Genomic DNA, 26,971 nt, shown 5'->3' on the forward strand with positions numbered 1-26,971 from the left:
ACTCTACTGCATTTGAACTTGGGATGGAGGATAATCGCTGCGGCGTAAAGAGATGACTCCCCGAGCTTGGTGTAGTAGCCGGCCGCTAAGCTTCGCCCAGCCGATAGTGACGGAAACCCTAGAGTAACGGAGACTACTCGCTCAACCGACGAATCGTGAACCACGTCATATCGGCGTCGATAGGGGCCCTCCGTCTCGCTCGGCGGCCTAGGCTCTGCCCGGGTACTGTTGTATCCCTTGCATCTGCGGCGGCCTCGTCGTCGTCGAAGAACGTCTTCCACGTCTCCATCCTTTTCGAGCAGGTGCTACACGCCGCCTAGAATCTCCTAGAGGGCTCCATGAGACCCATCTTTGCCACCCTTGGGTGCGGATCGTCTGCCTGTAGAGGCTGTAAGATATCCTGCAGTTCCACAAGAAGACGCCAGTCCTCCAAGGTCAAGATGTCCTCCTCGAGGAGGCGTTCCTTGGGGTCAGCATCGAGCTGGTTCATGGAGCGTAAGCTCTGTATCAGGCCCTGCTTCTTGAGGGCGCGTTCGATCACAGTCAATTTACTTGTTTGGTTCCCGATTCTCTGTGTGTTTACTTGTTCAATTGCTTAAATTTGTTGAAGGCTTTGATTTGTTGGCAGCGCTGCTGGCACTGATAGGGCTAAAGCAGGACGACGCGAAAGGAAGGATTCCCAGAAGGCAACATGAGAGCAAAAAAGCAGGCAGGAAGGTAACGCTCTTCAATCAAGGGCATAAACACACAGAATAGAGAGCATAGTACGGAGCTCAGGGAAAGCAGGCCCTGATCTACACCAAAAGCCTTACAGCTGGAAGGCCTCAACGTCCTAATAGCTTCTATTGACAATCACGTTACAGGTCTGCCAATAGAAATGACTTCTGAGCAGTAAACACAAGACTCCTACTGGCTTTGCCCCGCACTGGAGCCATCTCCCGACTGAGAGGATTCTTCGTCGTCATCCCCCGACTCAGAGGATTCATCGTCGTCATGTACGCTGTCTTTCTCCCACCAAATGGTGATGTCGATATCACTGTCCTCGTTGGTTTCATATTCTTCCCTCCACTCCTCTAGCTGTCTGGCAGACACTCTTGCCCAGAGCGAGCGTCTTTCATGGTAGAGCAGATCGTGATCTTGCTCGAAATGGATGGTAGACTCGTGACATTGTACCAAAATTCTGTAACCGCTATTACCGTTGAAGTCATCGGATCTGTAATCCCGTTCCACGAATACCACTAGAAAAATGCTCCCACCCTCGTTCAAAACCGCGAAGGCCTCGAGTCCTCCACCTCCTGCGGTAGTAGAGACTTGGGTTTTGGTGGTGTCGGCCGGCGGGATAGTCAGTTGCATGTACCCACTGTAGGGTAGATCGTCTTCCCGTGACCAAAGAGTTCGGGCACCCGATGTGTGGTCGAAGAGCGGGAGCGGGTTTGCTAAGACCAAGTTCAAGAAGAGAACTACAGCAGCGATAGCCAGGAGGTTGCGGGATGCCATAATGAGCAAAGTTTTGAACAGAGATCGATAAGTAGAAGTGAGCAGGAGGTTTGAGAATTCCTCAGCTGTTTTTGGGAGGGTATCTGACACTTTTAAGAACTGTAGGACGTAACGGAAATGAGCAAAAACATAGTTTATTGTTAATTTGTCGCATTGAAATGGAACCGTAATTGCCGGCACAGTTCATTACGCTGATATCGAGACACCCCCCTCCCCCTCCCCCTATTTTCCAACCGGCCAAAACCCTCTTGGACTTACCCTCGTGCAAAAGGCGACACTGACAGTTATTCCTCTATACAGTACGACGGCTAATATGAGTGCTTGCAATGCCTGCGTCGTGGGCTTAAGTACGAGTACAGAGTGGTTACCGACACCATTCGGAAGGCTATCCCTGCCTGTTTCCAGCTCGTAACTTAGCCATCCCCATTTGCATTTGCACCACGTCATCTACACATTCGCCCCCCATTCTACCTATGAGATCCCTCTGATCTAAACTACTATAGCAATTGTTGTTTTACTCTATAATAATTGAGCCTCCATCTATTGACATACAGATTTTGGCGATCTGAGTGCGTGGGAGTAGGGCTTACTTTTGCTCCTGGCCCTACTGTAGGCTAGTCCTAGGATCCTCAGAGACCAAGTACATCAAGAAAAAAACAGCTTAAATCTCTCAAGTCTAAGTGTCTATTATTAGAAGCATCTCTGCTGAAGGACAGTGACTACTGCCTCTTTTTGTACTTAAGAGCAAGTTACCTTGGTTTTTGCTCTATTGAAATTGGGATCAGCACAGCATCATGCCGACAACCGAATCAATCAATACCTTGCCAGTTGCACAAAGCCAGTGAGTGCTGCATGGAGCAACTAATCCCTTCATCTTTCTCTTCATAGGCTTCCATGGTCCCATCATGTACGGATCAGCTGAAACAACTGCTTACACCACAGGTCTGCTGCAGACTCTTGGCTTTGTCGATTTACGTTGCTTGGCCACCTTTCTTTGCCGTCAAGAAACCAACGCCGGCTCACCCTAGAAACCACATCGTACTTCAAACAGAGTCTCCTCAGTGCCATAGAAAAAAACCACAACTCCAACTCAAACAGCATCATGCATCTCTCTTTGAAGACCGCTGCCTCCCCCCCCCTCCACCCCCTCTCCTCACCCACCACTTCCCTTTCCCTCACCCGCCGAACCCCAGTAGGTGTCTCTCCAGCTCCCCAAAGTCGCCCAGGTCCTGGCCCGTAAGAGTCAGGTCCTGACTGTGGAAGATCGAGTTCCAGTCATAGGCGTCCTCGGGCAGCACATCCGCCATCCCCTCCGTCGTCGCCTCAAACGCTTGGGACCCCTCCCCCTCCGCCCCCGGCTGCTGCATCCACAGGTACGAAATGTCGTTCCACAGGCTCGAATCGAGGAGGCTCCTGGACCCCAGCTGGCTGGCCCGCCCCGGCGGCGTCGGCCCGCCTCGCTCGGCGGACATCCCGGTCGTCGATTCGGGAAACCCTCGCTGCCGCATCCGCGCCTCTTCGCCGTCGTATCCCGGTGTCGAGGCGGCCACAGTCCTCGCCGCCGGCTGACCTTCTGTGACGCCTGACGTGCCCGGCCGGTTCGCGCGGAACTCGCTGGGGCTGTTCTTGGGAATGTCCAAAAAGGTCGACAGGTGGTCCCGCATCCGACGCACCTCCCGCGCCCGCTGCAGAGCGAAATCGTTGCCTCGCCTCGCGAGGAAGTCGAGTATCTCCAGGGCTTCGGACAGACCGGGCCTCGGCGCCAGTCTCTGCCCCTCGTCGCACGTCGAGTCGACGATGAGCGTCAGGATCATGATGAATGCCGCCGAGAAAATGGCGTCGAGGTCGAAGAAGCCAAAAGTTGCTGCAGTCATAGATACTCCGTCAGTGGATCACTTTCTACGATAAACTGCCATGTGCCCCGTGCTTTGCTTCGAACTCACTCAGGATGTTCCTCTTCCTCAGAGACATCAGGACCTCCAGCAGCCGGCGCGCCGCCTCCGAGCACGTCCGGCCCAGTCGCCCAAGCGGCGAAGCGCGCAGGTTCAGTTCGCCCCCGCCGCCGCTTTCCTCGTCGAATATGAGTTTCGACACGTGGAGCATCACCGGCCGGATCGTCAAGAGGATCGCCTTGGGGGACATTTGTTAGCAAATGCCCACGAGTGCCGGCCGCCGTAAGGGGCAAGGCAGCGTAACCCACTTGGTAAAGCATCATATGAAGGTACGCCGATGTCCTCAGCGACACATCGGCCTCTAGAGACGCCAGGTCCGTCATGTGCGACGACAGCTCCCCCGGTATCTCCTTTGCGATCCAGTACAGCGACTGCACGACCTCCTGGACATTCGGGACGAAGGTCTCCTCGGGATGCGTGCCCGGCCCGTAGATTGCTAAGGAGTCCTGGGTGTCAGCAAAGTCAACAGCGCCAAGTCAGGATCCAGTCTCACATACTTGACAGGATCCTGCCAGTGACCCTTGCAATCTTGATGTTGGTCCTGATCGGCAGGGCCGGCGGAAAGCCCGGCGAGTCAGTGGGCATGTCAACCTCGATGACATCGTCTGAGATGCCCGAAGGATTGCCCGTTGCGGCAGCAAGACGCCTAAAATAGGAACGCAAGACAGGGTCAGTATAGAGCAGGACACACACACACACACACACCCCGAAGACTCGTATGTGCTACGATCGGATGGGCCCTCACCTCTCCTGCATGTACACGGTCCACCATAACCGGTTCAGGTGCACCTTTTCCGACTGCAGCAGGTGATGCGTCGCCGTCTTGCGGTGATAACCATGCGTCGTTGCCAGCCGGAGCGCGGAACTGATCTGTCAGGATAGATGAGCACATTGTCAACTGGACTGGAACTACCTTCCAAGGGACGACAATACGCGGACAGGGAACTCACATAGAGATAGGCCTCCTCCTTGCGGTTTGCGTTCTGCAGGTACACCGCCGCCAGCGCGTGCATCTCGATTCCCAGCCTGCCCAGCCCGTACAGCTCGCTCAGGCTCGGCAGCTTCGCCTGGACGTACGCGAACAGGCTCGAGCCGGGTAGGCCCCGTCCGCCCCTCTCGTCGCCGTCAAAGGTGCCCGAGAAGAGCTTGCCGATGGCGAAGACGAGGAGCATCTCGAGGTACCACGGCGTCTGCGTCTGCGTCTGCGCCTGCGCGGCGTCGCCGAGGTTCGCGTAGAAGAAGGCCAGGCGGTCCGAGAACTCGCGCGTGTCCACGTGGTGCTGGGTGTACCCGATGAAGAAGGTCATGCTGTCGAAGAGCTTGCGGGCTTCTTCCTCGGAGGGGAGCGGGGGCGCGTCATCGAGGCGGGGCTTGGGGGCGGCCGGATAAGCCGTCGTCGTCGGGTGGACTGGTTGGGTCGGTTGATGGATGGGATCTCGCCGGCCTAGTCGTGGATGTTCCAAGAGATTCTGGAGCCGTGAGCCGAAGTTATGGCTGGAGCTCAGCGAGGAGTCGGCCGGGATGACTGGTGATGATGGTCAGGACAGCGGAACAAAGAAGCGGCTTCGCCACGTTTGGTATGAAGAGGTTGTTACGGCTTACCGGACCCCGGCGACGACCCAACCAAATTGCTTGCGCTGCCTCTTGAGAAGGTGGTCGTTAGCGGAGGGGATGTGAGTTGGTCAAGCGCCAACCCGAGCAGCGTCGAAGCAGCGTTGACCTGCGTGGCATTGTCCGTGGGAGTCTGCACCGTCGCCCTCGTCGGAGGGCGGTTCGGGGACTCTGCCCGCGCCGTAGATATCCTGAATGTATCATTCTCTCTTGCTGCTGTGACATCTGATCAGCCAACTATTAATGGCCAAGCGCTCGAGGAGAAATAGATCACCACCAACCATTGACCGATGCGAAGCCGACTGCTTGGCTCTCATACCGAGCCAGCCGTTCTTGGAGATCCTGGATTCTACTACTACGACATCAGAAACAGCCGACGCCGGATTCGGATTCGGATCTAGGGTCAACTGACGTGACGGAGTACACCCGCTTCTTGCCCGGCTCGGGGAACTTGCATTCCAGGTCGCGTCTGCTGCAGTACGTGCACGGCGCGTCTCCCGAGCACTTGACCTTTTTCCGTCTGCAGGTGAGACAACTGCACGGGCGGCCGTCAGCAGCCATACGGACATCAACATCACTAAGGGTGGTCTCGGAGAGATGGAGGTCATGTCCGAGGGATATCGGACCATCTCCGCGAGGAAGAGAGAGAGAGAGAGAGAGAGGCACTCGGAGACTCACGCCGAGATGGTCTTTGCAATGTCGCGGCCGACGCCGTGTCTGCTGCTGAGCGACAGCCGTCTTGGAGACGCACTAGATTCAGGGTCCATTGCTCCCGGTACGAAGTTTGGCTCTGTCTCTCTTTCTGGGGGATGCAGTGCTGCTGATCTTGTCGCTGTTCCTCTATGTTGCGTTGCCTCGGGGGTCTCGGGGGTTGTTGACTGAGATGCGGGGGGGGGGGGGCTGGACTAGCTGAGAGGCAAGGGTGGTTCTTTGACAGGAGATAAGCCGACAGAACGCCGAACTTCGGAGCGGGGGGGCGGTCGCTGGCATGGCTTATCACTGTTATCATCCAGTTTCCATCATTTTCAGCCGCATTAGTAACACGAGGAGTCACGGTGAAAGGTTGAACATCTCGTCAACTCCTTGGTATAGGAAGCGTAGATATGAAGCTGCGGTGATACCCGGGTACCTATATGTCTTTCGCCGAGTAGTCGAACCGTCCAAACCCTACAGGTTCGCAGTGCGCACGGCCAACGCAACGCGCTCTATGAGGCCTCGGCTCTCGGTAAGGGTCACCTGCAACAAGCCCAGCTCGTGGATCTGTGCAGAAGAGAGAGTTGAATAAACCATCCAACCGAGGAATCTGCCATTGAAGAAGAAAGGCCTGTTAAATATATAAGATTTGAGGCTTACCTGCTTGTCTGCAGGTTCCGGAGGATGTATCCGAACAGACTCCGGAGACTTGCCTATTAAGGAAATGATCCGAAGCTCGGTCTCGACGCCGGAATAACGGACTTGGCTTTACAACCCGGTCGACTCAGATCTGACCTCTAGGTGGCTGGATACACTCTGTATGAGGAGGGAGTAAAAAAAAGGAAACAGAAGAATTCGAATATTTCCATCTAAAATACAAGAAACAGTGGGCAAATCGAAGAAGCCAAGTTCAAATGCTGTGCACGGTGCGTTGGGGAGAGACCACCGCTTTCCATTTGGCTCGGGCGACGTCGTCAGTTTCCGTCATGCTTCGGAATCTCTTGTCTGTGTTGTTGGAAAATCCTCACGAAATAATGGAAACTGGGTAGTAGTTTTCTCAAAAAGCTAACGAGTTCCAGTCCGAATTCGGCTTTTGATCCCATCGAAATGCTGCTAACCTCATCACCCGTGTTCAACTCCTGAATCTTAATTAATGTCTGCCGATTCAAGCGCCTTGCCTTGGACGTCCTACGATTTTGATACTTATTTGGCGTTCTTATAGTGTTTCGTTGATGATTTTGGGTGTAGTTCTTTTTCCGAAATACACAAAGGCTATATCGTCTTGACTTCTTGACAACATCCTCTAAGGTGCTCAGAGCATGAATACAGTTGCTGATGATAAAATTACATGGACATGGCTGTTGAGAGGGGACGTGACGGTAAATGATGCCATTGTTTCTGCCTTCTACGCGACATCAAATAGCTGCCCGACACAACTAAGCTGGGATACTGTGCTGCCAACACCACTTGCATACCCAACCTCACCTCCAGAAACTCTTGTACCGGCTTTTCCACGTTCCCCCTGTTGGAGAGCGAACGACACCCAACCGGAACTGGAAAAACCCAGCCCAAATAGTTCCTTCGCATCTGGCCTGACGCGCCTTTCATGCGTGACAAGTCACCCAGCATCACCAACCAAACATGCCAGGATCCCCCACACAAGCGGCCGCCTCGTTCGACAGCGGGCAATGGGTTGGACGGCCGCGGCCGCCCCAATAACGACACAAACAGCTCGCATGTCTTTCCATTGGACCGACCAAAATGATAGCCAAGAGAGGCAAGCCAACCTCCAAGCCTCTCCCCAAGCTTCAGATACTACCTCCCAACTGATAAAAATCTGATCTCGCCCACCCCGTCGCATGCGGTGCTGCTATACCAACTTCACGACGACATACTTGTCTGCCTTGATCACCCGCCATCCCGACAATCCTTCGTGTACAGCCCAAAATGCCAAAGCGTAAACCCACCAAGCCCGACCAAAAGTCCGCATCCAAGCCCGACTCGAAGACTGTTTCCAAACCCGACTCAAAGTCCGCACCCAAGCCTAATCCAAAGTCTGCCTCTAAACCAGCCCCAAAGTCCGCCTCCAAGCCCGTGAGAGAGACGAGGATCACGTTCACATACCCGTCCCTCCACGAGGCCGTCTCGGAAGCCGTATCCGCTGAGATAGCCCCTCCACGGTTCGAAGAAGATGGCAGCAATGGGACCTCCAACAACTCCTTCAGTAGCAACGTGATGGGCAAGTTCACGTGCACCAACAGGAAGTGCTCCAACGCCCGCTGGTCCAGCAAGAAGGTGACCATCGTCATCAGGGGGTACCCGGGAAACGGCTACGACGCCCTTGTCTACAACCAGCGCTGCCGCGGCTGCAACGGCCTCGGCACATTCGCCCTCAACAAGGACTCGTACGTCGAACGGGTCGCGTACCGGCTCAAGAGGTGGGCAGGCATCCAGATGGAACCGCCGCCGTACACGAAAAAGGCCACTCCGCCGCACAGGGATGACCTCTGCGAGGGTTGCAAGCAAGGGGTCTGCAAGCAGGGGAACGGCGGTGGAAGTTTCGAATTTTGAAAGGTCGGCTGGGAAGTCTACGGATTGGATCCAATGGCGCCAGTTTTGTGAGGTGGAGGGTTCTATGGTCAATAACACGGGGTCACTAAGAATACTGAAATTGTACAACGTTTCCTACGTGGCGGTCCAACCTTGGTGCCACTTTGAGGACCGTTGGTTCCAACATACAGCATTCCTCTTTCTTCTCGCTACCCCCATATGACTTGGCATGCGAGAGGCCTGCAGCCGGTGAAGGCGGCCGGGCCTGAGGTCGTTATCATTGGCTTCGCATGCGCTCTCGAGCATGAGATATGCTGCGGGCCAACCGCCGTGACAACCAACCGGACAGCAACCTGATACCGCCCCATGCGAAGCCCCATACGCATGTAACCTCAGTGCAGATGGAATCAGCTCAAGTGTCCCGTCTTTTGTTGGAAGCCGGTCCAGAAACGGGCTGTTCAGCCGAGAAATGCCATCCCCGGGCTATCTTTGCATCATCGACGAAGAGGGCTGAAATGTACTGAAGGAGCTGTCGTAGTATCGAAGAGTCGTTTACGCCAACTGGCCAGTAATACAACGTATACGGGGGGTTTCGATTTCTGTTATCTGTATTTCCACACGTAGTTCCTAAACCAAGATGACAGCTTCGCGTCGTTTTGTCTTTAATACCAATTTGATTTTGACATAGGCAAGTGGGGTTTTCTTTTGCAAAATTTCTTTTATAACTACTGCCCTGAATCACTTCAAGCAGTCTACCTTGCTCACCAAGCATATCTCTACGCAATGGGAGTACTCGGCCATGGGCCTGTACGACATCTTGCGGGATACCCGTTGGATCCCGCGTCCCAGAACTCGCTGCATGATAAGATGTCGCTCCATAACTAAGTAGATCCAGGCCTACTCTACTGTCCGGGTTTCGGGTCCGGCAACCCAGTACGCGAGGGGCTAAATCTCGGAACCCGACCATCACCAGGGTACACGCAGAGATGTAAATCGCGGACAGGTTCAGCAGAGAACGGTTCGCCTTCGTCGACAACGACAAGCCCATCAGCGACAGCGAAGCCGGTCTGCTCCTTCAAGCCTTCAACCGGTTGGGAAACCACCAGCCACGGGGATACGTCCACCCGGCGACGCATCTCAAGACCATTCCCGGTTGCCGCGGGCCAAAACAAAAACCTTCACATCACGTCAACAAGTCTGGCGCTGCTAATGCGCAGGAAATGTACACCAAGATATGTCGGGGGCCGGACAGCACATTCTCTACTCTGCCCTGGAGATGGAAGCTGGGAGACGCGCCGCACAAGCATCGAATTGAGTTGATCGCTCATAGGCGCTCTTGGTCGAATAAGTGAGAATCATGAAATTTATGACGAGCTACACCATCATCTTTCAAAGTCGGAGGATACGTAATCTCCTCCTACCCTATGGCTAACCCAGCACAAGTGTCTCCTTGGTCGAAGGCTTCTCAGTTCTCAGTCCGTCATGTTGTTTATCTCAACCATAATTGTTTATGGTGATGGTTCTTGGAATGAACAATTGGCACCAGGAAACGACAAGAGCCTCACGAACACTCGCATGCTACAGGTTTCAGTTGAATGAAGACTTCAAGACCTGAAGGACAGACGTCAGTCATCCAGCAGCGTTGCTGACCGACTTTTCCGAGGTCAAAAGTAACAATGTTCCGCTTCACTTCACAGACTCGAGCACACTTTGAGAGGACACGCAAGCGAATGTTTGATGCCGATGTCTGAAATACTCATTGGAAATTGGAAACCTTCAACCAATCAATCCTCCGCGTTCAACATGACTTTGTGTGTGTGTCTATAATACCGTCAACTCCATGCTCAGTGCCCAAGTGACAATCCTCCTCTCGTCCGACCCCTCCGATCCTCCTTCCTACTCCATCAATCTCAACAAAAGGATATGCATCTCTCCATCTTTCTTGAATCCCAAGTGTCTAGTAACATGCAAACTAGTCTACTTGTTGCGTCCGATGTATGTCGGGTTGTGAGTCGTGGCTTGCAACCCTCGACAATGTCTAAGAGCTGTCGTCAGGCGAAGACGGGATGGGCTGGCTGCGGTCCTCGCGGTTCAGGTTCAGGTTCAGGTTCTTGCGGCTGTCAAACAGTCGCGAGACACGGTTCTGCTGCAGCTGGTGCTCCGTCTCGTGCACCTTGTTCAGGTCGTAGTGGCGGATCATGAAGCTCGCGAAGAAGGCTAGCACGGCCAGCGCGACGTAGACGCCGTGGACGCCCTTGAAGCCAAAGGCGTACGACTCGAGCACGGCGTCCTTGAAGGTGCCGTCGGGCAGCGTCTTGATGACGGCGAGGTACTCCTCGGCGCGCTGGGCAATGTCCTCGGCGATGCCCTTGCGCCCGAGCTTGAGGCCCATGACGTTCTGGAACGTCGTCGAGCCGACGTTGACGCCGATGGCGCAGCCCAGCATGCGCAGGAACAGGTACATGGCGGCCGCGTGGCCCGAGTTCTGCGGCGCGACGATGGCGCCCGTCACGAACGTCTGCGCGTTGAGGACGAAGCCGTGCCCGATGCCGCCGATAGCGAGCGTCACAATGTGCACGGGCAGCGACGTGTCGACGTCCCAGTAGATGAGGAGGCCCGAAGCCAGCGACATGAGGGCCCAGCCGATCCAGATGGACCAGCGGTACGCGTTGAACCGGGATACGAGGATGCCCGAGATGATGGAGCCGGGCAGCAGGAGAAGGGTGACGGGAAGCATCGCCACACCGGCCATGGTCGGGCTGTACTGCATGACGGAGAGGAAGTAGAAGGGGATGTAGTAGAGTTGGCCGTATAGCTAGGCTTCATGTTAGAACGTACATTAACCAGCCGCCAGTGATCGAGTCAACTTACAATGAATCCCTGCAAGAGGCCGAGCACGTAGACGGTGATGGCGCTCATGTCAGTGAAGAGGATCTTCTTCAGGAAAGGGAACCTCGCGAAGCGGTGCTCGTAGAGGAGAGTGACAGCAAGGCCGGCGGCGCCGATGAAGACGGGAACCAGGGTCTGCGAGCTGCGCCAGGGGAAGTCGTTGCCGCCCCAGGAGATGCCGACGAGGAAAGTCACCATGGAACCGATGAACAGGAAGCCCCCGAGCCAGTCGACGCGCTTGAGCTTCTCGGTGAACGTGGCCGTGGGAGGCTTCAGAGTCAAGAGGATGGGGATGGAGACGAGCGAGTAGCCGCAGATGGGGAAATTGAGGTAGAAGATCCATCTCCAGGTGGTGTGCTCAGCGATGGCCCCTCCGATGATGGGGCCAACTAGGGATCCGATGGCCCAGGCCATTTGGCTGTGTTTTCTTGGGTCAGATTCTCTCCGTGATCGCATAGATGCCAAGACACAACACTTACATGATGCCATAGAGCTTGGGTCGGTGGCGGAGAGGCACGATATCGGTGAAAACGACCAGGCTGAGCACATACATGCCGCCGGCACCGATGCCCTGAACGACACGGCCGCCAAGGAGCAGCGCAATGCCGCCTGCGAGACAGCACAAGATTGTGCCGGCAGTGAAGAAGATCAAGCTGCCGATCAGGATGATGGGCCGGCCAAAGATGTCACTGAGCGACGCCAGGAACGGCATGGCAACGGCGCATGAGATCAAATACGCCGTGCCGACCCAGAAAGCCTGTGTAGAGGTTCCGCCAATATCTTGAATGATGGACTGTAAAGAGCCGCGGCAGTCAGTTGACAGTTCTCACTCATACTTGCAACGACGCCATCAAGACCACAAAGTCTTCAAACTTACAGGCAAAGACGTGACAATCACGTTGGCGTCCAGGGCGATGACAAAGGACATGATGGACAGCGTCGCAATGATGACCATCTGGTGCCTCGAGGCCTTCCACTCGGGGATGCTGTCGGACTCATCCGCCAGCATGGGGTCCGAAGCCCCTTGCTGGTCGATATCCTTGGGCTCCTTGATGGCGGTGTACGACGCGGGGTCGTAGGCCGTCGACGAGTACGTCGACGTCGAGACGACGCGCTCATGGTCTCCGTAAGCCATCCTGAACGCTTGCTGCTTTCAAGACGGGTTGACTGACTGGACTTGCAAAAAGAAAACGACGATTTGAAAGTGCTGGCAAGATGAGAACCAGGGGAGAAGGGAAAAGGGGGAAGGGAAGAAGAATCGGACAGACTGCAGGTTCTCAGTCCTTCTTTAGTATGTATCCATCATCCGTGTATCCCCTCCTCCTCGCAGACAGTCACCACAGCAGAGAGCACATACCCTGTCGGTGCTTCCTTTCGCATTCAGATCTGATGTGGCGATCGCGTCCAAGGCCCGGTTTGCCGTGCGCTGGCATATGCAAGGAGAAGTCTAACATGTTCGAGGTACATGGCAGGCTTACTGTTTACATGGAGGCATACGCCGCAGGCTGCATATCTCTTGAGCCTCACGAGGTATCAAAAGTTCGGGCCAAAAGGGGAAAGGCGAATCTTCGGAGGGGGCGAGCTGTGGGAGCGAGAAACACACACAAACACATACAAACGCTGTCTTCGGGTTCCCAGCCTGCTTGCAGTGCGGCTCGGCGTGTGCTGCGTTGTCCTCGACGCTGGTTTCTCGCTTGTTTCATTGGCCATCCGCCGCGTTGATCAGTGCAAAACGACGCCCACTGACGCCGCCACATGGGGAGCCCAGGGCTGAAACTCGTTTGGAGGTCGAGGAAGCTGGTCTGGGTGTGTAGACCGGTGCCGCCGGGTGTTGGGAGTAGGCTGCTTTTGCACCCTGCTGGAGTCAGGGCTTTGGACTCTTACCAGTGCCCTGTCTCTCTCTCCTCCTCCTTCCATCTCTCTTGTCGTGAGAATAAATAATGAAACACCTCCAAAGGTTAGCTCGGATCCTGCTGACAACATGTCGAATAGCACAGTTGGAACTGTGTCCGCGCCAGTCTGGGGGTTCGACAGTACAGTTGTGGCTATCCTTTAGAGCGCTGACGGCCTGACGCGAGAATATGCTGTTGCCATGAGGCTCGTCGAGTCGTCTCTTGACATGGCCGGGCCAACCCAGCCGTTGTTTATTCAGTCTGACAGGTGGCTTGGCTGGAAACCGCCCTCTTGGTTCTCGGATGCGAGATTGTGACGCTGAATCGAGTTAGACCCGGTAAGACATGTTGTACCCGTACCCGACAGGCGGAACCCGTGCGAGCCTCATTGGCGCATCCCAGTTCAAGGTATGCAAGTAGCGGCCGTTCCTCTGCGTTTGGGGATGGGAATGTATGTCCTTGTCGGTAAGTCGGGCAAGTCGGGCTTGACCGGATTGCACTTTCTGTTGCCCTCAACATCAGATGATCGGACCGGGAGCTCGAACAGACATTCTTGGAACATCCTAGTCGCATAGCTTTCCCGGTACGATGTAATCCTGATGACATGTGGCCCTCGCCGCCCTCGCTTGGGCCCCATGGGTGACTGACGCATGCGGCAGGCTGTTGTCGTGGTCTTGTTGGGTGTCAGGTGGTAAGCCCAATCAAAAAGGGATGGACAGGAAGCAGAGCCTGCCGCGAACTCTACGCCAACGAAGTCTGACTCCCGAGGTTGATTGACATGGGGGTAAGCGGCCGTTTGTCGACTTGGGGAGGGTATAAGCCGACGGAGCGGGCTGGCTGTCCTGCACGCAGCCCAAGTGATCTGTCTCTCCCCAAATCGAGGCGAGGCAAGGCTTCTCTCAACTCTAGGTGATTCGCACACGTGTTTTGCTGAACGACGGTTATGGCCGATCATGTCGTCTCACGTCATAGATATTCGGAAACGATACATAGCCACCGTGATTGCTTGAGCGAGGGGATCTTGCAGATGGCCGACTTTTGCCCGCCAGCAAAAGGGGGTTTGAGCGCGCGTCAAACCTGCGCCGTTGGGTTCTGATAGCCGCACAGGCGTACCATGTTCGTCCCAAGTTCGGTCGCGCGGACACCGGCACAGGTTGAGCGCTGTCAGAGGTTAACTTGTATCGTAACGCTGCCGCGAGCATGCTGCGCTAGACTACGAGTAGAGGGAATGCTCCCTGACTCAAATTGAAAGCATTTTCCTTTGGAAATATCGATGGTCTCCTTGTGAACCGGGATAGACAAACGATCGACGACACACTTCCACCAAGGAATAGAGTGAGAATCAGGCGTTGGTCCAGATTCGATTGACACAGACTACCTGTTCGAGGACCTTTGCGCACCCCTTGGTAAACTGGCTGTCATCAGATGGAAAACCAACGCCTGGGCTGTGCGTGCAGACACAGGTTTCATGGCGGTTCAAGGTGAGTGTCAGCGAGGGCGTCCGAGGCGCAGGTTGATTGTGTGAAGTTGAACCAAAAGACTACGAGAGGAGTACATGCTGCCATGTCTTTAGAATAAGTCGGATATGCAAAAAGAAACATTTACACATCAGAACGCTCTGATCCAGCCGAACGTTTCTTCTCCAAATCCGCTGACGAGTTGGTCCAGTGTCGGAACTGGCGTGCCGGTAGTCTCGCCTCAAACATGCGATCGATTTCGGCCGACGTTCGTCCCTTCATCTCTGGTACGAAAAAGTAGGACACGACAAGCCCGAGGGCACAAAGTCCAGCAAACACGAAACCCGTCTTGGCTTTAAGGTTGCCCTTGTCGGGGTTGAACAGGTACGGCAGCACAAAACCGAAGACGGCATTGTTCGCACCGGCAGTGAACCAGCCGATCCCCTGCCCTTTGGAACGCAGATGGAGCGCAGACGTCTCGGCGCTCACGACATGCGACGCGGGCCAGACTCCCAGCCCAGCCACGATAACGACCGCTATCAGTGATATCGCCGTGTACCTGTGAGCTCGTGTTAGGGTGTGTTGGAAAGCCCTACGAAGCATGGACTACGAGCGACTTACCATACGGTCACAGGGCCCGAGAAGCATCCCGCGATACCCATGGCGGTCCATACCAATGTCAGGAGTGACAGCGTGGCCATGATAAGCCGCCTGCGCCCTACCTTTGAGAGGACCCAGATGCTGGCAATGTTGGCGATGAGTCCACAGACAAGACCGAGAATTAGCACGATGACACTCAAGTTGGCCTTCATGCCGACCATCTGCACGAAGTAGCTGGATTTGGCAAGCAACGTCAGACCAAACATGTTGGGCAGCGAATTGGCGAACATGATGATCAGCGTCCGCCGGAGATTGACACCTCGGAACGAGTCGACGTAGTTGGCATCCGTCTGCCGCCTCTCGTGCTCAATGTTCCGCCGGATCGCCTCCAGCGTATCTTCCGGGTCTGCGCCTGGCACGTCCAACTTGGCCTGGGCCTTGCGGGCCTTGTCGTCCTGGTTCCGGCGGAGGAGGTGCGTCGGGCTCTCGGGGATGAGGAAAGCCATGAGCAAGGGGAGAGCAGAGAAGGGCCACTGCGACGCAAAGCAAATGGTGTATCCGTTTTCCATGTTCATGCATGCAAAGATGACGGCGGCGCCTGTGAGCTGTCCGAGCAAGGTGAAGATGGGGAAGAAGGCGAGCAGTGGCCCACGGAGGTTGGGCGGCAGGATCTCCGACATGTACGTCTGCGACGTGGTCATGACCATGCCGATGGCGCCGCCCTGGAAACCTTTGCCTGCAAGGAAGACGCCGCGTCGCGTATGAATATCTGGTGACAGATTTGACACGAAGCATACCGCGACACCGATGGCCGACAGGAATGACCCGACAGCGAGCGACGCCCGGCGACCATATCTGTCCTGGAAGACGCCCCCGATCAGAGAGCCGACCATGGAGCAGCCAGGGCTAACAAAGTTCCAGAGACCGAGCCAGAGTGATGGCAGGATCCATTTGTTGTTGAGGCGCTGACCAAAGTCTTGCCTTTGAACGGATAGGTTAGCCCAAAACGTCGGGGCGCCAAGAATGACGAAAAGCCGTAGGAGGCAGGGGAACATACTGAAAGCTGGGCATGGCTGACGTGGTGCCGACGATGACATAGTCGTAGCCGTACATCAGGATGGCCGAGGTCATTCCGATACAATAGAGGACGACACGGCGCCACTTCTTGATGGACTGCCAGAGGGTGAGGTGGCCATAACGGTTTGTCTCCAGGTCCGAATTGTTGGTGCTGGCTATGCTGGTCACAGGCTCCAGATGGCCGACCTTCACATTCACAGACTTGTCTTCCATGTTGGCGAGGTCGCTCATGGCATTTCCTTTTCTTCGGCGGGGGCTAGATCTTTCGGAAGAGGTATCGACGTCTGCGCGGGCGGCTCTTCAGGTCCGCGATGGCGTGTCTTTGCTGTCGAAGCCGGTCGACAATGGATGGCTTTGAAGACGAAGAACTCCCCATCCAGGAAGTGAGGGAGCGGCAGCATTTTGAGCCGGGAGCGTGGCATGCGGATTGCGCCGACGAATCGAGACTAACAACAGCTGGGCTTGGAACCTAAGCCGTTTCCAGAGCTTGGCGACTCTCCAAGATGGGATCCGCATCACCAAGACATTCGGGGGGGTTGCATTGCGCTACCGCCAAGGGCAGGTATTTGCAACTGTGAGATTCAGTGGCACCCTATCAACAAGGCTTTTGTCCAATAGTTGGAGGCGGGCGAGGACGGCATGCTTGTTGCCGCCGCTGTGTTGCGCAGGAGAGGGGTCAAAAAGGACTTGGAAGGCCTGTCGTTCACCTGCGACATGCAGAGCACGTCAGCAATGAAGATAGGAGACAAGAGACAGAAGCGAAGCGACAAGTTTTCCGAAGCTTGGAGAGCATTTGCGCTGAAGTGCAGCTCATCGATTTCGAAGGCGGCTTGCCCTATTCCAACGCGGCGATGGGTTCCCGTTTGACGCTGTCAGCGGCTTCGTGAGTCCAGACAGAAGCTTTGTGCCAAGGCGACGGGCTCACCTAGACTCGCCCAGTGGCTGATAGGCGTTTTTGTCTACCGCCCAAGGTTCCTGGCGACGTGTCAAGACGCAAAGACGACTGTTATGATTTGCTAATCGGGCATCCAGTTTGATCGCGTTTTGGTGGAATAGTCACTCAAGGTGATAATGCGGTATGCAAGTGCATGCAAGTGAACCAAGCCACCATCCGCCGCCCGTCCATGCAACGGTGACGAAGAGGATCGTCTTGGAGAATCTTCTCTTCTCGTTCGGCGACGCGGACAAACAGAGAGAGCACGAACTCAGGGTCGTCGACAGCCAGCGTGGGGTATGCTTGCTCTAGAGCACAGGTGGGTTGAGGATGGATGTAAAAATATCCCGATTAGGACGGATTGGAGGGTTTGCAATCCCTGCTGCACACCTTCTGGTCGAGATACGTCCGTACGGTGTGTGGGTAGCATCCACTCCAACGGACGAAATGCACGTGGCCAGGGGTGAGAGATGCAGAATGAGGGGGGGGCACTATCACGGCGCGGAAGACGGAGAGGGACCCCAGGCCCACTGTCAGCGGCAAAGGTAAAAGAGAACGAGACGGGAAGAGCGGTATGGATGGGTCTCGGGGCCGGCATTGCGTCTTTGTGTCTGGGAGGGAATGTGTCGAGGGTGGATGATCAGTCGCCTTCCGAGACGCTCGAGCGGCCTGCGGAGGGAGGGGCTGCTGCGAATTGGAGCTGAGTTGCACAACAAGTTTGTGAAAAACAATGACCGAAGCGAAGAGAAAGAAGCAAACAATGCCAAGGCGCATGGGGCCGTTTCGTGGGCGGCCAAGTGAAGAGGAAAAAGCAAAGTTTTTCATTTGCGAATAGATTGGAGGGGCGTAGCAAAGGAGAAGTGGCGACGATTTTGGCGAGACAAGACGCTGCTGTTGTTTATCGCCCGTACCAGTTTGTTCTTTGTCGAAGAATCCGTTGTCTTTGCGTTTTTAATACCCATATGGGTGCCGGCGATGGAGGCCGGATGGTGGTGGTGTTCGAGGCGGATGGGAGGCAGATGAGAGGAGAAGTTGGGAACTGAGGCTGTAGACGGACATCGAAATGTGGCGCGTGTGTGCGGCCGGATCATCTCGTTATTCCCTCCGTACCTTCCTCCGCATGTTGAACATCCCCATTGAATGGAGAGCTCCTTCCTTCATCTCCTCTTCCTTTTCCTGCCGCCCTTTTCCAACCCAGCTGGGCAAATGGAGGTTGTTTCCTTCCTCCATCTTCTTCTCCCTCCCAAAGTCCCGTGACCTAGCATGGCCTGTGCGCCTCAAGTGAGGAATGCACAGGCCAGCTGCTCCCTCTAACCCGAATTGACTAGCGTCCTGGAGGATTGGTTCCGACTCGTTGACATCACCACTGAGGCCAACGAAGTACCTTTTTCTGTGCATCGTCATCGCTGTGTGGTCCAGCCCCTGAACCCCGGGTTACACGCCACTGTGGACAGCCGCCGGTCTTGCTTCACCTACACCATCTGTCCTCCGAAATAAGACTCTTCACTTTTGATTGAGTGAGTGAGCCACTAGGTACTCATGACGAGAGCCACACGTTCAAGTGCCCGGCTGGCCGCCGCTGCTAGCACAACAGAACCACCAAACAGCCTCAACTCGGCCGCCAAACCAGCAAGAGGCATCACCAAGACGGCGAAGCACGACGTATCAGAAACGGAAGATGCTTCACGGCCGGAAAAGAGGAAGCGGGCCGCAGCCAAGACGTCAAGACCAACGCCTTCCAAGAAGATCAAGACAGAGGAAGACGGCGGCGATGCGCCATCGCCGGGCTTCGACAACGTGCCCCCGTTGACGCCGCTCAAGAAGGAGAACATCAAGTCCGAGAGCCCGGACTCCAAGTCCAAAGTCGCCAAGTCGCCCGCCGACCTAAAGTCTAAGAAACTCAAGGCCTACTCGCAGTACGCCGACAAGTCTCCGTTCCCCGACTTCCCTCACCCGACACCAGATGAGTGCCGCCTGGCCCACCGCATCCTGGCCGGCCTCCACGGCAGACGGGAGCGTCCCGCCGAGGTCAAGGCCTCCACCACCCGCGCCGGCTGCGGTGACTCGCCTTCGGTTCTGGACGCCCTCGTCCGGACCATCCTGAGCCAGAACACGAGTGACACCAACTCCACCCGCGCCAAGCGCAGCATGGACGCCGTCTATGGCGGCAGCGACGAGTGGGAGCGCATCGTCGACGGCGGCGTGTCCAAGTTGCAGGAGGCCATCAAGTGCGGCGGCCTGAGCCAGGTCAAGAGCAAGGTCATCATCGGCATCCTGAACCAGGTCAGGGAGAAGTACGGCTCCTACTCGCTTGACCACCTCTTCAACGCTTCCAACGAGGACGCCATGCAGGAGCTTATCAGTTTTCAGGGCGTCGGGCCCAAGACTGCCAGTTGCGTCCTTCTCTTCTGTCTGCAGAGGGAGTCTTTCGCCGTCGACACCCATGTGTGGAGAATCACCGGCCTCATGGGCTGGCGTCCCAGGAGCGCTTCGAGGGATGAGACGCACGCCCACTTGGACGTCAGGATCCCTGACGAAGACAAGTACGGCCTTCACATCTTGCTCGTCAAGCACGGCAAGGTGTGCGCCGAATGCAAGGCCGGCGGCAAGAGCGTCGGCAAGTGCGAGTTGAGAAAGGCGTTCCGGCAGGAGAAGATCAAGAGTGAGGAAGGGAAGCCATCCAAACTTGATGAATAGCGGTGCGGTGTTGGCGAGTTATATTTTGAACGTTGATTTTATTTTGGGTACCTTGATCTACCGCTTCCCGTTCGACTTCAAACCCATCCAGAGTCGGCCAGATGAGCTAACTCGGAGGTCGGACAATACATAAGCCATATCGAGTCAGTAATAAATTTCCAATGAAGCGATGCGGGCTCCAGAATGAACACGCTTAAATGGGGGATCGATGGTCGGATATCAAGCACGTCCGTCAGCAGATTCGGAACACTTGCAAAGGAAAAGTGCCCCCATATGCTCTGCTCGAAAAAGGCTCAGCAGCGCCTTTGTGCTTTCTACTCTGTCATGCTTATTGCTCACCACTCGGTAAGTTGACATAGTCTGTCTTGGCCTCTAGGGACGCCATTCAAGACCAGTTCCATCATTCAAGCCCCGCCGCCAACATGGAGAAGCGCGTCACCACTCGGGCATCCAAACGCTTTTTTTACGCTTAGTTTTTGCTTGGCGTCCAGTTGCCGAGAGGCCTTTTTGTGATTCCCATCCTCGTCGTGCTAGCTGATGAAGCTAAGTCAAGCCACAACGGCTCTCTGTCACTGCATGCGGTCATTCCTGTAGGCCTCAAGGCTTTGTTTTGAGGCAGGACGGACAGTCACATTCGCGCTAAGCTGGACCATACCTAAAGATGCCTAGCTGCTATTCGTCTTGGATGGCCGTGCTGCCGCGTTGCTGGAGAGTCGTGCTCGAGGCATGTGTCTGTTCCCGCGTCATGGACGGGCGTTCCGTCGTGCATCTGAGGACTCTTGTTTGCCAGCCATGTGTTCTTGGGGAGATGCATATCGGTCATTGTCACGCTCGCTTCTCTGCCTCACGTCGGATGTTTGTCTTTATTTTGATTACCGGTGATTGCAAATGTAGATCAGTACAGCGAGGAATGAGATGTCTTCGGCATTTGAGCCTGGGGTTTTTGTGCAACAACGGGGCTCAACGGCCTGACTTATTACATGATCAAGACGACACGTGGAACAGTATACATGGAATTGCATTCCGCCGCTGGCAGGATGGCCAAGAGCCTTCAGTCCGAGACAGCATTCTGGATTCGCCAAATGAAGCCTTCGAACTGACGTCAGTCAACTAGGTGGAGGTGTTGGCAACAAGCTTACTTACCTAGTGAGCTCAGACGACGTATCCCACGTTTGCGTCTGAGCTCTGGTATCCAACTCCCAGGCATCGAAGAACAAACAGAGAGTGGTTGCGCGGGAACGGCCACAGCGAGACCAAGCTTAAATCAAAATCGCCCACAGACATCTGAATCCTCGTTTCCAGACGCACGATCAGGCAAACCCAACAAGCCCCGAGTTGCCCCAAGCCGCGGGACCGCCTGCTGCTAGCGGGAGGCTTCGGCGGGCTTGAGACGGCGCCGTTGACACCGATGCGCCACGCTACTGCAGGTCCTTGGCGGACAGTCAACAACCACGGCCAGGAACGAGGATGGTTAACTCGTATCTTCTCTGAGGCTCACCGACAAGCCTATTGTCCTCGGACCAGACTAGCAAACAGACCTCCGACTGCCACCCCGGCTGGAAGTCAGGCCAACCTCACTGCTTGATGCGGCTTGCCGTCCCCGGCCTCAAACGCAAACACCGCTCTTTTCAACAAAGGCGAGGGCTCAGATGTTCTCCGGACGTCTTGTTTGCTCTAGCACTTTAACTGTTCAGGTCCTCACAGGCTTATGGGTGCCAAGTGACGGTCCAGTGACGGCAAGATGCATGGCACTATACACTAAGACGTCGGGGTTTGAGAGCTGTTTGCTTTTCTCGATGGTTGCCGAGGCGCTACCAAGTCCGCCTCCGCCCTTGCATCATGTCTTCCGCCGTCCTCGCGGTATTGCAACCAGTGTGCCCAGGGAGAGATATAAGGCTGTCTTGGTGTCCCGTCTGTCCGAGAAGAATAGAAGAACCCCAAGACACGCAGACCAGAACTCCTTCATCCTACACTCTTTAGTTATAGTTGCAGAGGCCGTCAATCGTTGCCTACCACGGACACCCACATTCGCTGCAAGAGCATAAACACACTCGTTGATTCTTATCAAGATGAAGTACTCCCTCGCCGCGCTCTTCGCCACTGTGGCATCGGCCGTCGTCATCGACACCGACAACATCGCAGCGGCTCCCGAAGCCCCGGCAGCTCCCGAACTGCCCGCCCTGAGAGCTCGCGCGACGGGATGCAACGCCGACAACTGCCTCCGTGCCGTCAGGGCCACTCGCTACGGCACCGCGACGATGGAGCTCCGCTTGGCTGAGTGCAGCTCGTTCCTCGCCGTCACAGAGACCCCGAGTGCCACGTAGGTTGCCTCACTTTCACTCTCACTCTCACTCTCAGTTTTACTCCTGAACCCAAACCCTTGGCCATCTCGACTAACACACCGGCACCAGTACCGTCTTCGTCACCGAATCTAGCATCGAGACCCTCACGGCCAACGTCACCAGGACCCTTTACCAGCGCCAGGCCGCGGCCGAGGAGACTGCCGCCGTCCTCTCCACCCAGAAGGTCCCCGAATACGCCTCGGCCTGCTCGGACGCCGCCCGCTACAGCTCGGCCTGCTCTTGCTTCGGCGCCACGGCCGTCACGACGACGGCCCCGGCGGCAACCTTCACCTCGACCGTGACGGTCGTCTCGACCACCATCGTCGCGCCCTTCGTCAACGTCACGCGGCCGGCGCTATCCTGCAGCACGGTGTGGAACTGCGGCGACGCCACCATCCCCATGTGCTCGACCGAGTCCGGCTGCGTGTGCTTCCGCACCGTCGAGGGCCGCGACGTCTGCGCCATGCCCAACGAGTGCGAGTCCGGCTGCGACTCGACGAACGACTGCGGCAACGGCGAGGTCTGCATCAAGCAGAGCTGCTGCGCGGGCGGCACGTGCATGAAGGTCGACGTCTGTCTGAACGAGATCCTGCCCAAGATGATGTTCAAGAGGCGCAGTGCGGCCTGGGTGAAGAAGCAGGCCCGGGCCAACTTGAACCACCTCAGCCTGGTTCCTCACGATGCTGAGGAGGAGGAGGACTAGGCGAACTGTCTGTATGAGATACATGAGTGATGAGGGGTTTGGGCACTTGGAGTGGCGGTATTCCTTGTACGTACACTAGAGACAGAGATACTGTCGGTAGACTTTAATTCCAAACCTCGTCCGGCCGCGCTGCCTGGTAGAAGGGGTTTGTGTTTCATCCTTTGAAGCATTCAGAGACGACAGCACCCAATATTAATGGCCGCTTCTGACCCCCTTGAGAACTGAGACTGCGAGGAGAGAAACAAAAGCTTTGCTAGGAGGGTGCTGCGTGCAAGTCGCGACAGGCTTCGGGCCATCTCCGATTGGAGGGGCCGCCATGCCATTCCTTTACTCTCCGCAAGCAAAAAGCAACCTTGTGGCGTAGAGAGAGGGAGGCATGTCTTGGCCCGGCTGGCTGCTTCACAATCAGACTCCCTCGGTGATTAAGGACGCTCGGGAACTTGCCGGCGGCGGCTCCCAGGGGCGCGGGCAGCGTTTGCTTCTTTGCGTCGGCCGAACATGGGGCGGCTGCAGGACGCATACCACCAATCTGTGACAAGCCTTCATCTCGGTCTTGTCATTCATTGTTGGGGAGACCTTGCGCAAAAAAATGCGCTAAAGCCGGGATTTAAGCCATCAAGAAAGGGCTCACAACGTCGATGAAACTGGCTAGATTTCAGTCAGCCTCACATAGTATAATATAAACTATGTTAGCTTGCCGACTGCTACTGTGTGAACAAGAGTCTGACAATTGCAAAGCGTTTTGTAGCAAGGAGAATTATAGCATAGATTAACCCGAAACTCATCCAGTGCATGTATTATGTCTCCCTCAGGGCCATCATCAGTACCGTCAGCAATGACCGGTCTCATCTGACAAAGTTGAAGAATTGGTAACCCTAGCAGACGTGAAATAGACGGCTTCAACAGCTGGCTCTCATACCTTTGTCACATTTATGGCGCAGGATGACGTTTCTATGGAGCACCACCAGCATATCAGCTTCCCGTATGGGCTAGATATCGCTTGGCTTCAGATATTATCCGTCCAACACCCCGAACGGAGAGCGCCATCAGAGAACGTCGATACAGGGGAGGGGGCCATATTTCACCCTCCAACAGAGACTTCGTGTTGTCCGTCGATTGGTTCTGTTGGAAGGCTCTTGGCCCAACCCCGCCGTGTAATTTCTAGGTTGTTGAAGAAGCCAACAAGTCTTTTGCGGATCAGACCATCCAGCATCATCACCTCTCAGAAAGCCAGCAAACTGTTTCCACAGGAATCTTACCACATCTCGCCACGTTTTCACAGCCTTTTCATCCACCTCTAATCATGCTGGTCCTCGTCGCCGGCGCCACCGGCAACATCGGCCAGAAGCTGATCGACAGCCTCCACGCCAGAGGCCACCACGTCCGCGGCCTCGGGCGCAACCCCTCCAAGCTCACGGATGAGCGCCTCGCCAAACTCCAGGACTTCATCGTCAGCAAGAACCACTACGACATCGAGGCCCTCGACCGCGCCTGCGAGGGCGTCGACGCCGTCATCTCGGCGTACGGCGTCTTCCCCGCCGAGCTCCAGTTCGACGGCCAGCTCCTCCTCCTCCGGGCCGCCGAGCGCGCCAACGTCCGCCGCTTCGTCCTGTCGACCTGGAACGCCGATTGGAGCCGGGACCCGCTGGGCATGCACGAGAGCTACGACCCGCTCATCGCCCTCCGCCGCCTCGCCGAGCTCAGCTCCCCGATCAAGCCGCACTACGTCTTCACCGGCGTCCTGGCCGAGGTCTTCTGGGTGTTCCCGGGCCACCCTTACGGCGCGGTCGAGATGAACGGCTACTGGGACGGGAAGCAGAAGGCCATGAGTTTCTGGGGCGACGGGAGCAAGCCGATGCCGTGGACCACCGAAGGGGACGCGGCCGAGTTCACGGCCGCGATCATCACGCGGGACGACGCCGAGGAGGGCGGGTGCTGGAACACGATCTCCGGCATCCACTCGGTCAAGGAACTCGCGGCGGCGTACGAGAGGGTCAAGAACAAGAAGGTCGCGCTTCACAGCCGGGGAACCGACGAGGATCTGGAGAAGCTCGCGTTCGAGGCCCGCGAGCGCAGCTCTCCCAGAGACTTTTATCAGTACATGGCGTACTTTTATCAGTACTACATGAACAAGGGGACGTGGGATATGGAGAAGATTGACAACGACAAGCTCGATGTTCAGCCAACTTCGTTGGAGGACTTTTTGCGCGACAACGATATCTAGTTGCGAGGCTTGGTCGGAGGGTGCTTTGCGGTGTTCAAATCTCATCATTTTGGCCGAGGCGATTCCAAGCCTGTTATTTGACCCTCGGATGTAATAGAGAAGAGAGAAACCACCGGTCTTAACAGCCATAAGAGAGCCCCGAAATCAGCATCCAGAGCCTTCCTTCATTGCTTGATGTTGGACGTTGGCTTGTTTTTTCCTAAGCATTGCGTCCGAGTGACTGACAGATGAGATTCAAGACTCTGTATCCTCGAAACCTGCAACTTCACACTCTAAAGATTGCATGTTTCCTAGGATTGGAGCAATGGCGGCTCTGCGCCGAGAACCGTATTCTGATCCCTTAGTGGTTTCCTGGAGCGAGGCGAGATGACTCACCGGATCTGTTTAACAATCATGCGGGGGAGACGCAGGATGACTGATAATTATAACAATCGCCAAGATACCCGGAGCCGTGACTATCGAGATGTAGACCTCTTCATGAAGACTCGCAATAATCATTAACACCCAACTCCCAGTTCATCAAGACCGTGCATGTCTCATCCGCTCGTCTGAACCGATAACTATTTAATTCACGTTCTCTACAGCTTGAGTCTGTGATTCCTATTCCAAACCTCAATCATGTCCTTATCTTCGCCCATCCATGCCCCGCAGCACATCCTGCAGCTCCTCTCCGAGCTACACGCCAAGTCCCTCGAACAGGAGGCCGCCATGTCCAAGACGGGCAAGGTCTTCTCGTCCGATGTCATGAACGACCTCGAGGACCGACACCCGCGCGCGGACCCGGCGGACGAGTTCGACAGGCTCATGCTGGACAAGTTCGTCGCGCTGGACGAGGACAAGTGCCGCTTCGCGTACCAGCTCATCGGCGCCACGGGCGCCACCAACGTCGTCGAGGCCGGCACGAGCTTCGGCGTCAGCACCATCTACCTTGCCCTCGCCGTCGGCAGGGCCAAGGCCGCCACGGGCAAGGCCGGGACGGTCGTCGCGACGGAGAAGGAGGCGCGGAAGGCCGAGGTCGCGCGCGGGTACTGGGCGCGATGCGGCGCGGAGGTCGAGGAACAGATCGATCTCAGGGTCGGGGATCTGCTCGAGACTCTCAAGGAAGGGTTGCCGCAGATTGATCTGTTGCTGCTTGACAGTGAGTCTTTTCCCACTCTGTTCCATGGAAGCAATCAAAACCATATCCAAGTACTCATTCGTCGTGTAGTCTGGTCAGCCCTCGCTCTGCCGACGCTCAAAGTCGTTCTCCCCCGTCTGCGGAAGGGCGCAGTCGTCCTGACGGACAACACCATATCTGGTGCTGAAGGATACAAAGATCTGCTGGCGTTCCTGAGAGACCCGCAGAACGGCTTCCAGAACATGACTCTTCCGTTTACGAATGGATTCGAGATGAGTGTTTATATGCCCGTTTTGGAGTAATGTTTGTCAAGCTTGTCATAGGATGGCAAAAGAAGCAATAATCTGTTGCTTCTTCTCTTTGCCAAATCTCTATACATGTAATACACTTCGATTGAGGCCGAATTCTCGTCTTGAAAGGCCGCCCCCTGGGTGTATTTATGCGCTCATCAATGATTATCAACGGCAACACGCAGCGCGGAGCTCATACCGACAAGTTGGTATTTTCGCATGATATTTGCCCTCAAGACATGTTACTTATCATGAAAGAGGAGAATCAAGATGATTGCCCAGCCTGATGCTGCATGTTGAGAAATAGGGTGTCCAGAATGGGCCACGTATGCATGGTCAGCTATTCGTACGTGTATTTGGCGCACATTGGATGCAACACCCGACAGACACAATCCAGACATGGAGTTCCACGAAATACACTCGTAGAGTAAGAGGCGTTCCATCCT

The 26,971-nt window shown here is 55.7% G+C and overlaps 11 protein-coding genes across 11 annotated transcripts; 6 read left to right on the forward strand and 5 right to left on the reverse strand.

The window, feature by feature from the left end:
- Window positions 1-906: 906 nt before the first annotated feature.
- On the reverse strand, window positions 907-1,497 carry CDEST_04278 (uncharacterized protein; the record flags this gene model as incomplete). Its single annotated transcript, XM_062920437.1, has 1 exon — window positions 907-1,497. One exon carries the CDS (start codon window positions 1,495-1,497, stop codon window positions 907-909), a length of 591 nt encoding a protein of 196 aa, XP_062776488.1.
- Window positions 1,498-2,185: 688 nt separating this feature from the next.
- Window positions 2,186-5,686, reverse strand: CDEST_04279 (uncharacterized protein). The gene is made up of 9 exons (XM_062920438.1): window positions 5,473-5,686; window positions 5,342-5,412; window positions 5,052-5,276; window positions 4,400-4,974; window positions 4,195-4,319; window positions 3,947-4,095; window positions 3,698-3,885; window positions 3,441-3,627; window positions 2,186-3,361 (listed from the first exon to the last, which is right to left on the reverse strand). The coding sequence occupies exons 1-9, from the start codon at window positions 5,619-5,621 to the stop codon at window positions 2,673-2,675; spliced, it is 2,358 nt and encodes a 785-aa protein (XP_062776489.1). The 5' UTR covers window positions 5,622-5,686; the 3' UTR covers window positions 2,186-2,672.
- Window position 5,687: 1 nt separating this feature from the next.
- CDEST_04280 (uncharacterized protein) lies at window positions 5,688-6,069 on the reverse strand (the record flags this gene model as incomplete). Its single annotated transcript, XM_062920439.1, has 2 exons — window positions 5,688-5,938; window positions 6,016-6,069. 2 exons carry the CDS (start codon window positions 6,067-6,069, stop codon window positions 5,735-5,737), a joined length of 258 nt encoding a protein of 85 aa, XP_062776490.1. The 3' UTR covers window positions 5,688-5,734.
- Window positions 6,070-7,700: 1,631 nt separating this feature from the next.
- CDEST_04281 (Putative ZAR1/RTP1-5-like, 3CxxC-type zinc finger) lies at window positions 7,701-8,324 on the forward strand (the record flags this gene model as incomplete). The annotated part of the gene is made up of 1 exon (XM_062920440.1): window positions 7,701-8,324. One exon carries the CDS (start codon window positions 7,701-7,703, stop codon window positions 8,322-8,324), a length of 624 nt encoding a protein of 207 aa, XP_062776491.1.
- A 2,017-nt stretch (window positions 8,325-10,341) lies between these two features.
- On the reverse strand, window positions 10,342-12,327 carry CDEST_04282 (Putative major facilitator superfamily, MFS transporter superfamily; the record flags this gene model as incomplete). Its single annotated transcript, XM_062920441.1, has 4 exons — window positions 10,342-11,118; window positions 11,175-11,610; window positions 11,672-11,985; window positions 12,070-12,327. The coding sequence occupies 4 exons, from the start codon at window positions 12,325-12,327 to the stop codon at window positions 10,342-10,344; spliced, it is 1,785 nt and encodes a 594-aa protein (XP_062776492.1).
- A 620-nt stretch (window positions 12,328-12,947) lies between these two features.
- Window positions 12,948-13,133, forward strand: CDEST_04283 (uncharacterized protein; the record flags this gene model as incomplete). Its single annotated transcript, XM_062920442.1, has 1 exon — window positions 12,948-13,133. One exon carries the CDS (start codon window positions 12,948-12,950, stop codon window positions 13,131-13,133), a length of 186 nt encoding a protein of 61 aa, XP_062776493.1.
- A 1,278-nt stretch (window positions 13,134-14,411) lies between these two features.
- On the reverse strand, window positions 14,412-16,646 carry CDEST_04284 (Putative major facilitator, sugar transporter, major facilitator superfamily). Its single transcript, XM_062920443.1, has 3 exons — window positions 16,199-16,646; window positions 15,163-16,122; window positions 14,412-15,100 (listed from the first exon to the last, which is right to left on the reverse strand). The coding sequence occupies exons 1-3, from the start codon at window positions 16,447-16,449 to the stop codon at window positions 14,686-14,688; spliced, it is 1,626 nt and encodes a 541-aa protein (XP_062776494.1). The 5' UTR covers window positions 16,450-16,646; the 3' UTR covers window positions 14,412-14,685.
- A 1,889-nt stretch (window positions 16,647-18,535) lies between these two features.
- Window positions 18,536-20,034, forward strand: CDEST_04285 (Putative HhH-GPD domain, DNA glycosylase, helix-hairpin-helix, base-excision DNA repair). The gene has a single exon (XM_062920444.1). It carries the CDS (start codon window positions 18,692-18,694, stop codon window positions 19,847-19,849), a length of 1,158 nt encoding a protein of 385 aa, XP_062776495.1. The 5' UTR covers window positions 18,536-18,691; the 3' UTR covers window positions 19,850-20,034.
- Window positions 20,035-21,918: 1,884 nt separating this feature from the next.
- Window positions 21,919-23,031, forward strand: CDEST_04286 (uncharacterized protein; the record flags this gene model as incomplete). The annotated part of the gene is made up of 2 exons (XM_062920445.1): window positions 21,919-22,169; window positions 22,261-23,031. 2 exons carry the CDS (start codon window positions 21,919-21,921, stop codon window positions 22,892-22,894), a joined length of 885 nt encoding a protein of 294 aa, XP_062776496.1. The 3' UTR covers window positions 22,895-23,031.
- Window positions 23,032-24,128: 1,097 nt separating this feature from the next.
- CDEST_04287 (Putative NmrA-like domain, NAD(P)-binding domain superfamily) lies at window positions 24,129-25,232 on the forward strand. Its single transcript, XM_062920446.1, has one exon. It carries the CDS (start codon window positions 24,198-24,200, stop codon window positions 25,116-25,118), a length of 921 nt encoding a protein of 306 aa, XP_062776497.1. The 5' UTR covers window positions 24,129-24,197; the 3' UTR covers window positions 25,119-25,232.
- Window positions 25,233-25,588: 356 nt separating this feature from the next.
- Window positions 25,589-26,608, forward strand: CDEST_04288 (Putative class I-like SAM-dependent O-methyltransferase). The gene is made up of 2 exons (XM_062920447.1): window positions 25,589-26,256; window positions 26,326-26,608. Exons 1-2 carry the CDS (start codon window positions 25,737-25,739, stop codon window positions 26,535-26,537), a joined length of 732 nt encoding a protein of 243 aa, XP_062776498.1. The 5' UTR covers window positions 25,589-25,736; the 3' UTR covers window positions 26,538-26,608.
- The last annotated feature ends 363 nt before the right edge of the window (window positions 26,609-26,971 follow it).

This window comes from Colletotrichum destructivum, chromosome 3 (assembly GCF_034447905.1).
Source record: "Colletotrichum destructivum chromosome 3, complete sequence".
In the NCBI taxonomy this organism is placed as follows: Eukaryota; Fungi; Ascomycota; class Sordariomycetes; order Glomerellales; family Glomerellaceae; genus Colletotrichum; species Colletotrichum destructivum.

Coding starts and splice junctions, on each gene's coding strand:
- CDEST_04287 (XM_062920446.1), top strand. CDS start 24,198: ATGCTGGTCCTCGTCGCCGGCGCCACCGGCAACATCGGCCAGAAGCTG.
- CDEST_04279 (XM_062920438.1), bottom strand. CDS start 5,621: ATGGCTGCTGACGGCCGCCCGTGCAGTTGTCTCACCTGCAGACGGAAA. Junction 3,628..3,697: donor TTCATATGATGCTTTACCAA/GTGGGTTACGCT, acceptor ATGTCCCCCAAG/GCGATCCTCTTGACGATCCG. Junction 3,362..3,440: donor GAGGAAGAGGAACATCCTGA/GTGAGTTCGAAG, acceptor CTATGACTGCAG/CAACTTTTGGCTTCTTCGAC.
- CDEST_04284 (XM_062920443.1), bottom strand. CDS start 16,449: ATGAGCGACCTCGCCAACATGGAAGACAAGTCTGTGAATGTGAAGGTC. Junction 16,123..16,198: donor TCAGCCATGCCCAGCTTTCA/GTATGTTCCCCT, acceptor ATCCGTTCAAAG/GCAAGACTTTGGTCAGCGCC. Junction 15,101..15,162: donor TCGGGCCCTGTGACCGTATG/GTAAGTCGCTCG, acceptor ACGAGCTCACAG/GTACACGGCGATATCACTGA.
- CDEST_04288 (XM_062920447.1), top strand. CDS start 25,737: ATGTCCTTATCTTCGCCCATCCATGCCCCGCAGCACATCCTGCAGCTC. Junction 26,257..26,325: donor TGATCTGTTGCTGCTTGACA/GTGAGTCTTTTC, acceptor TTCGTCGTGTAG/TCTGGTCAGCCCTCGCTCTG.
- CDEST_04285 (XM_062920444.1), top strand. CDS start 18,692: ATGACGAGAGCCACACGTTCAAGTGCCCGGCTGGCCGCCGCTGCTAGC.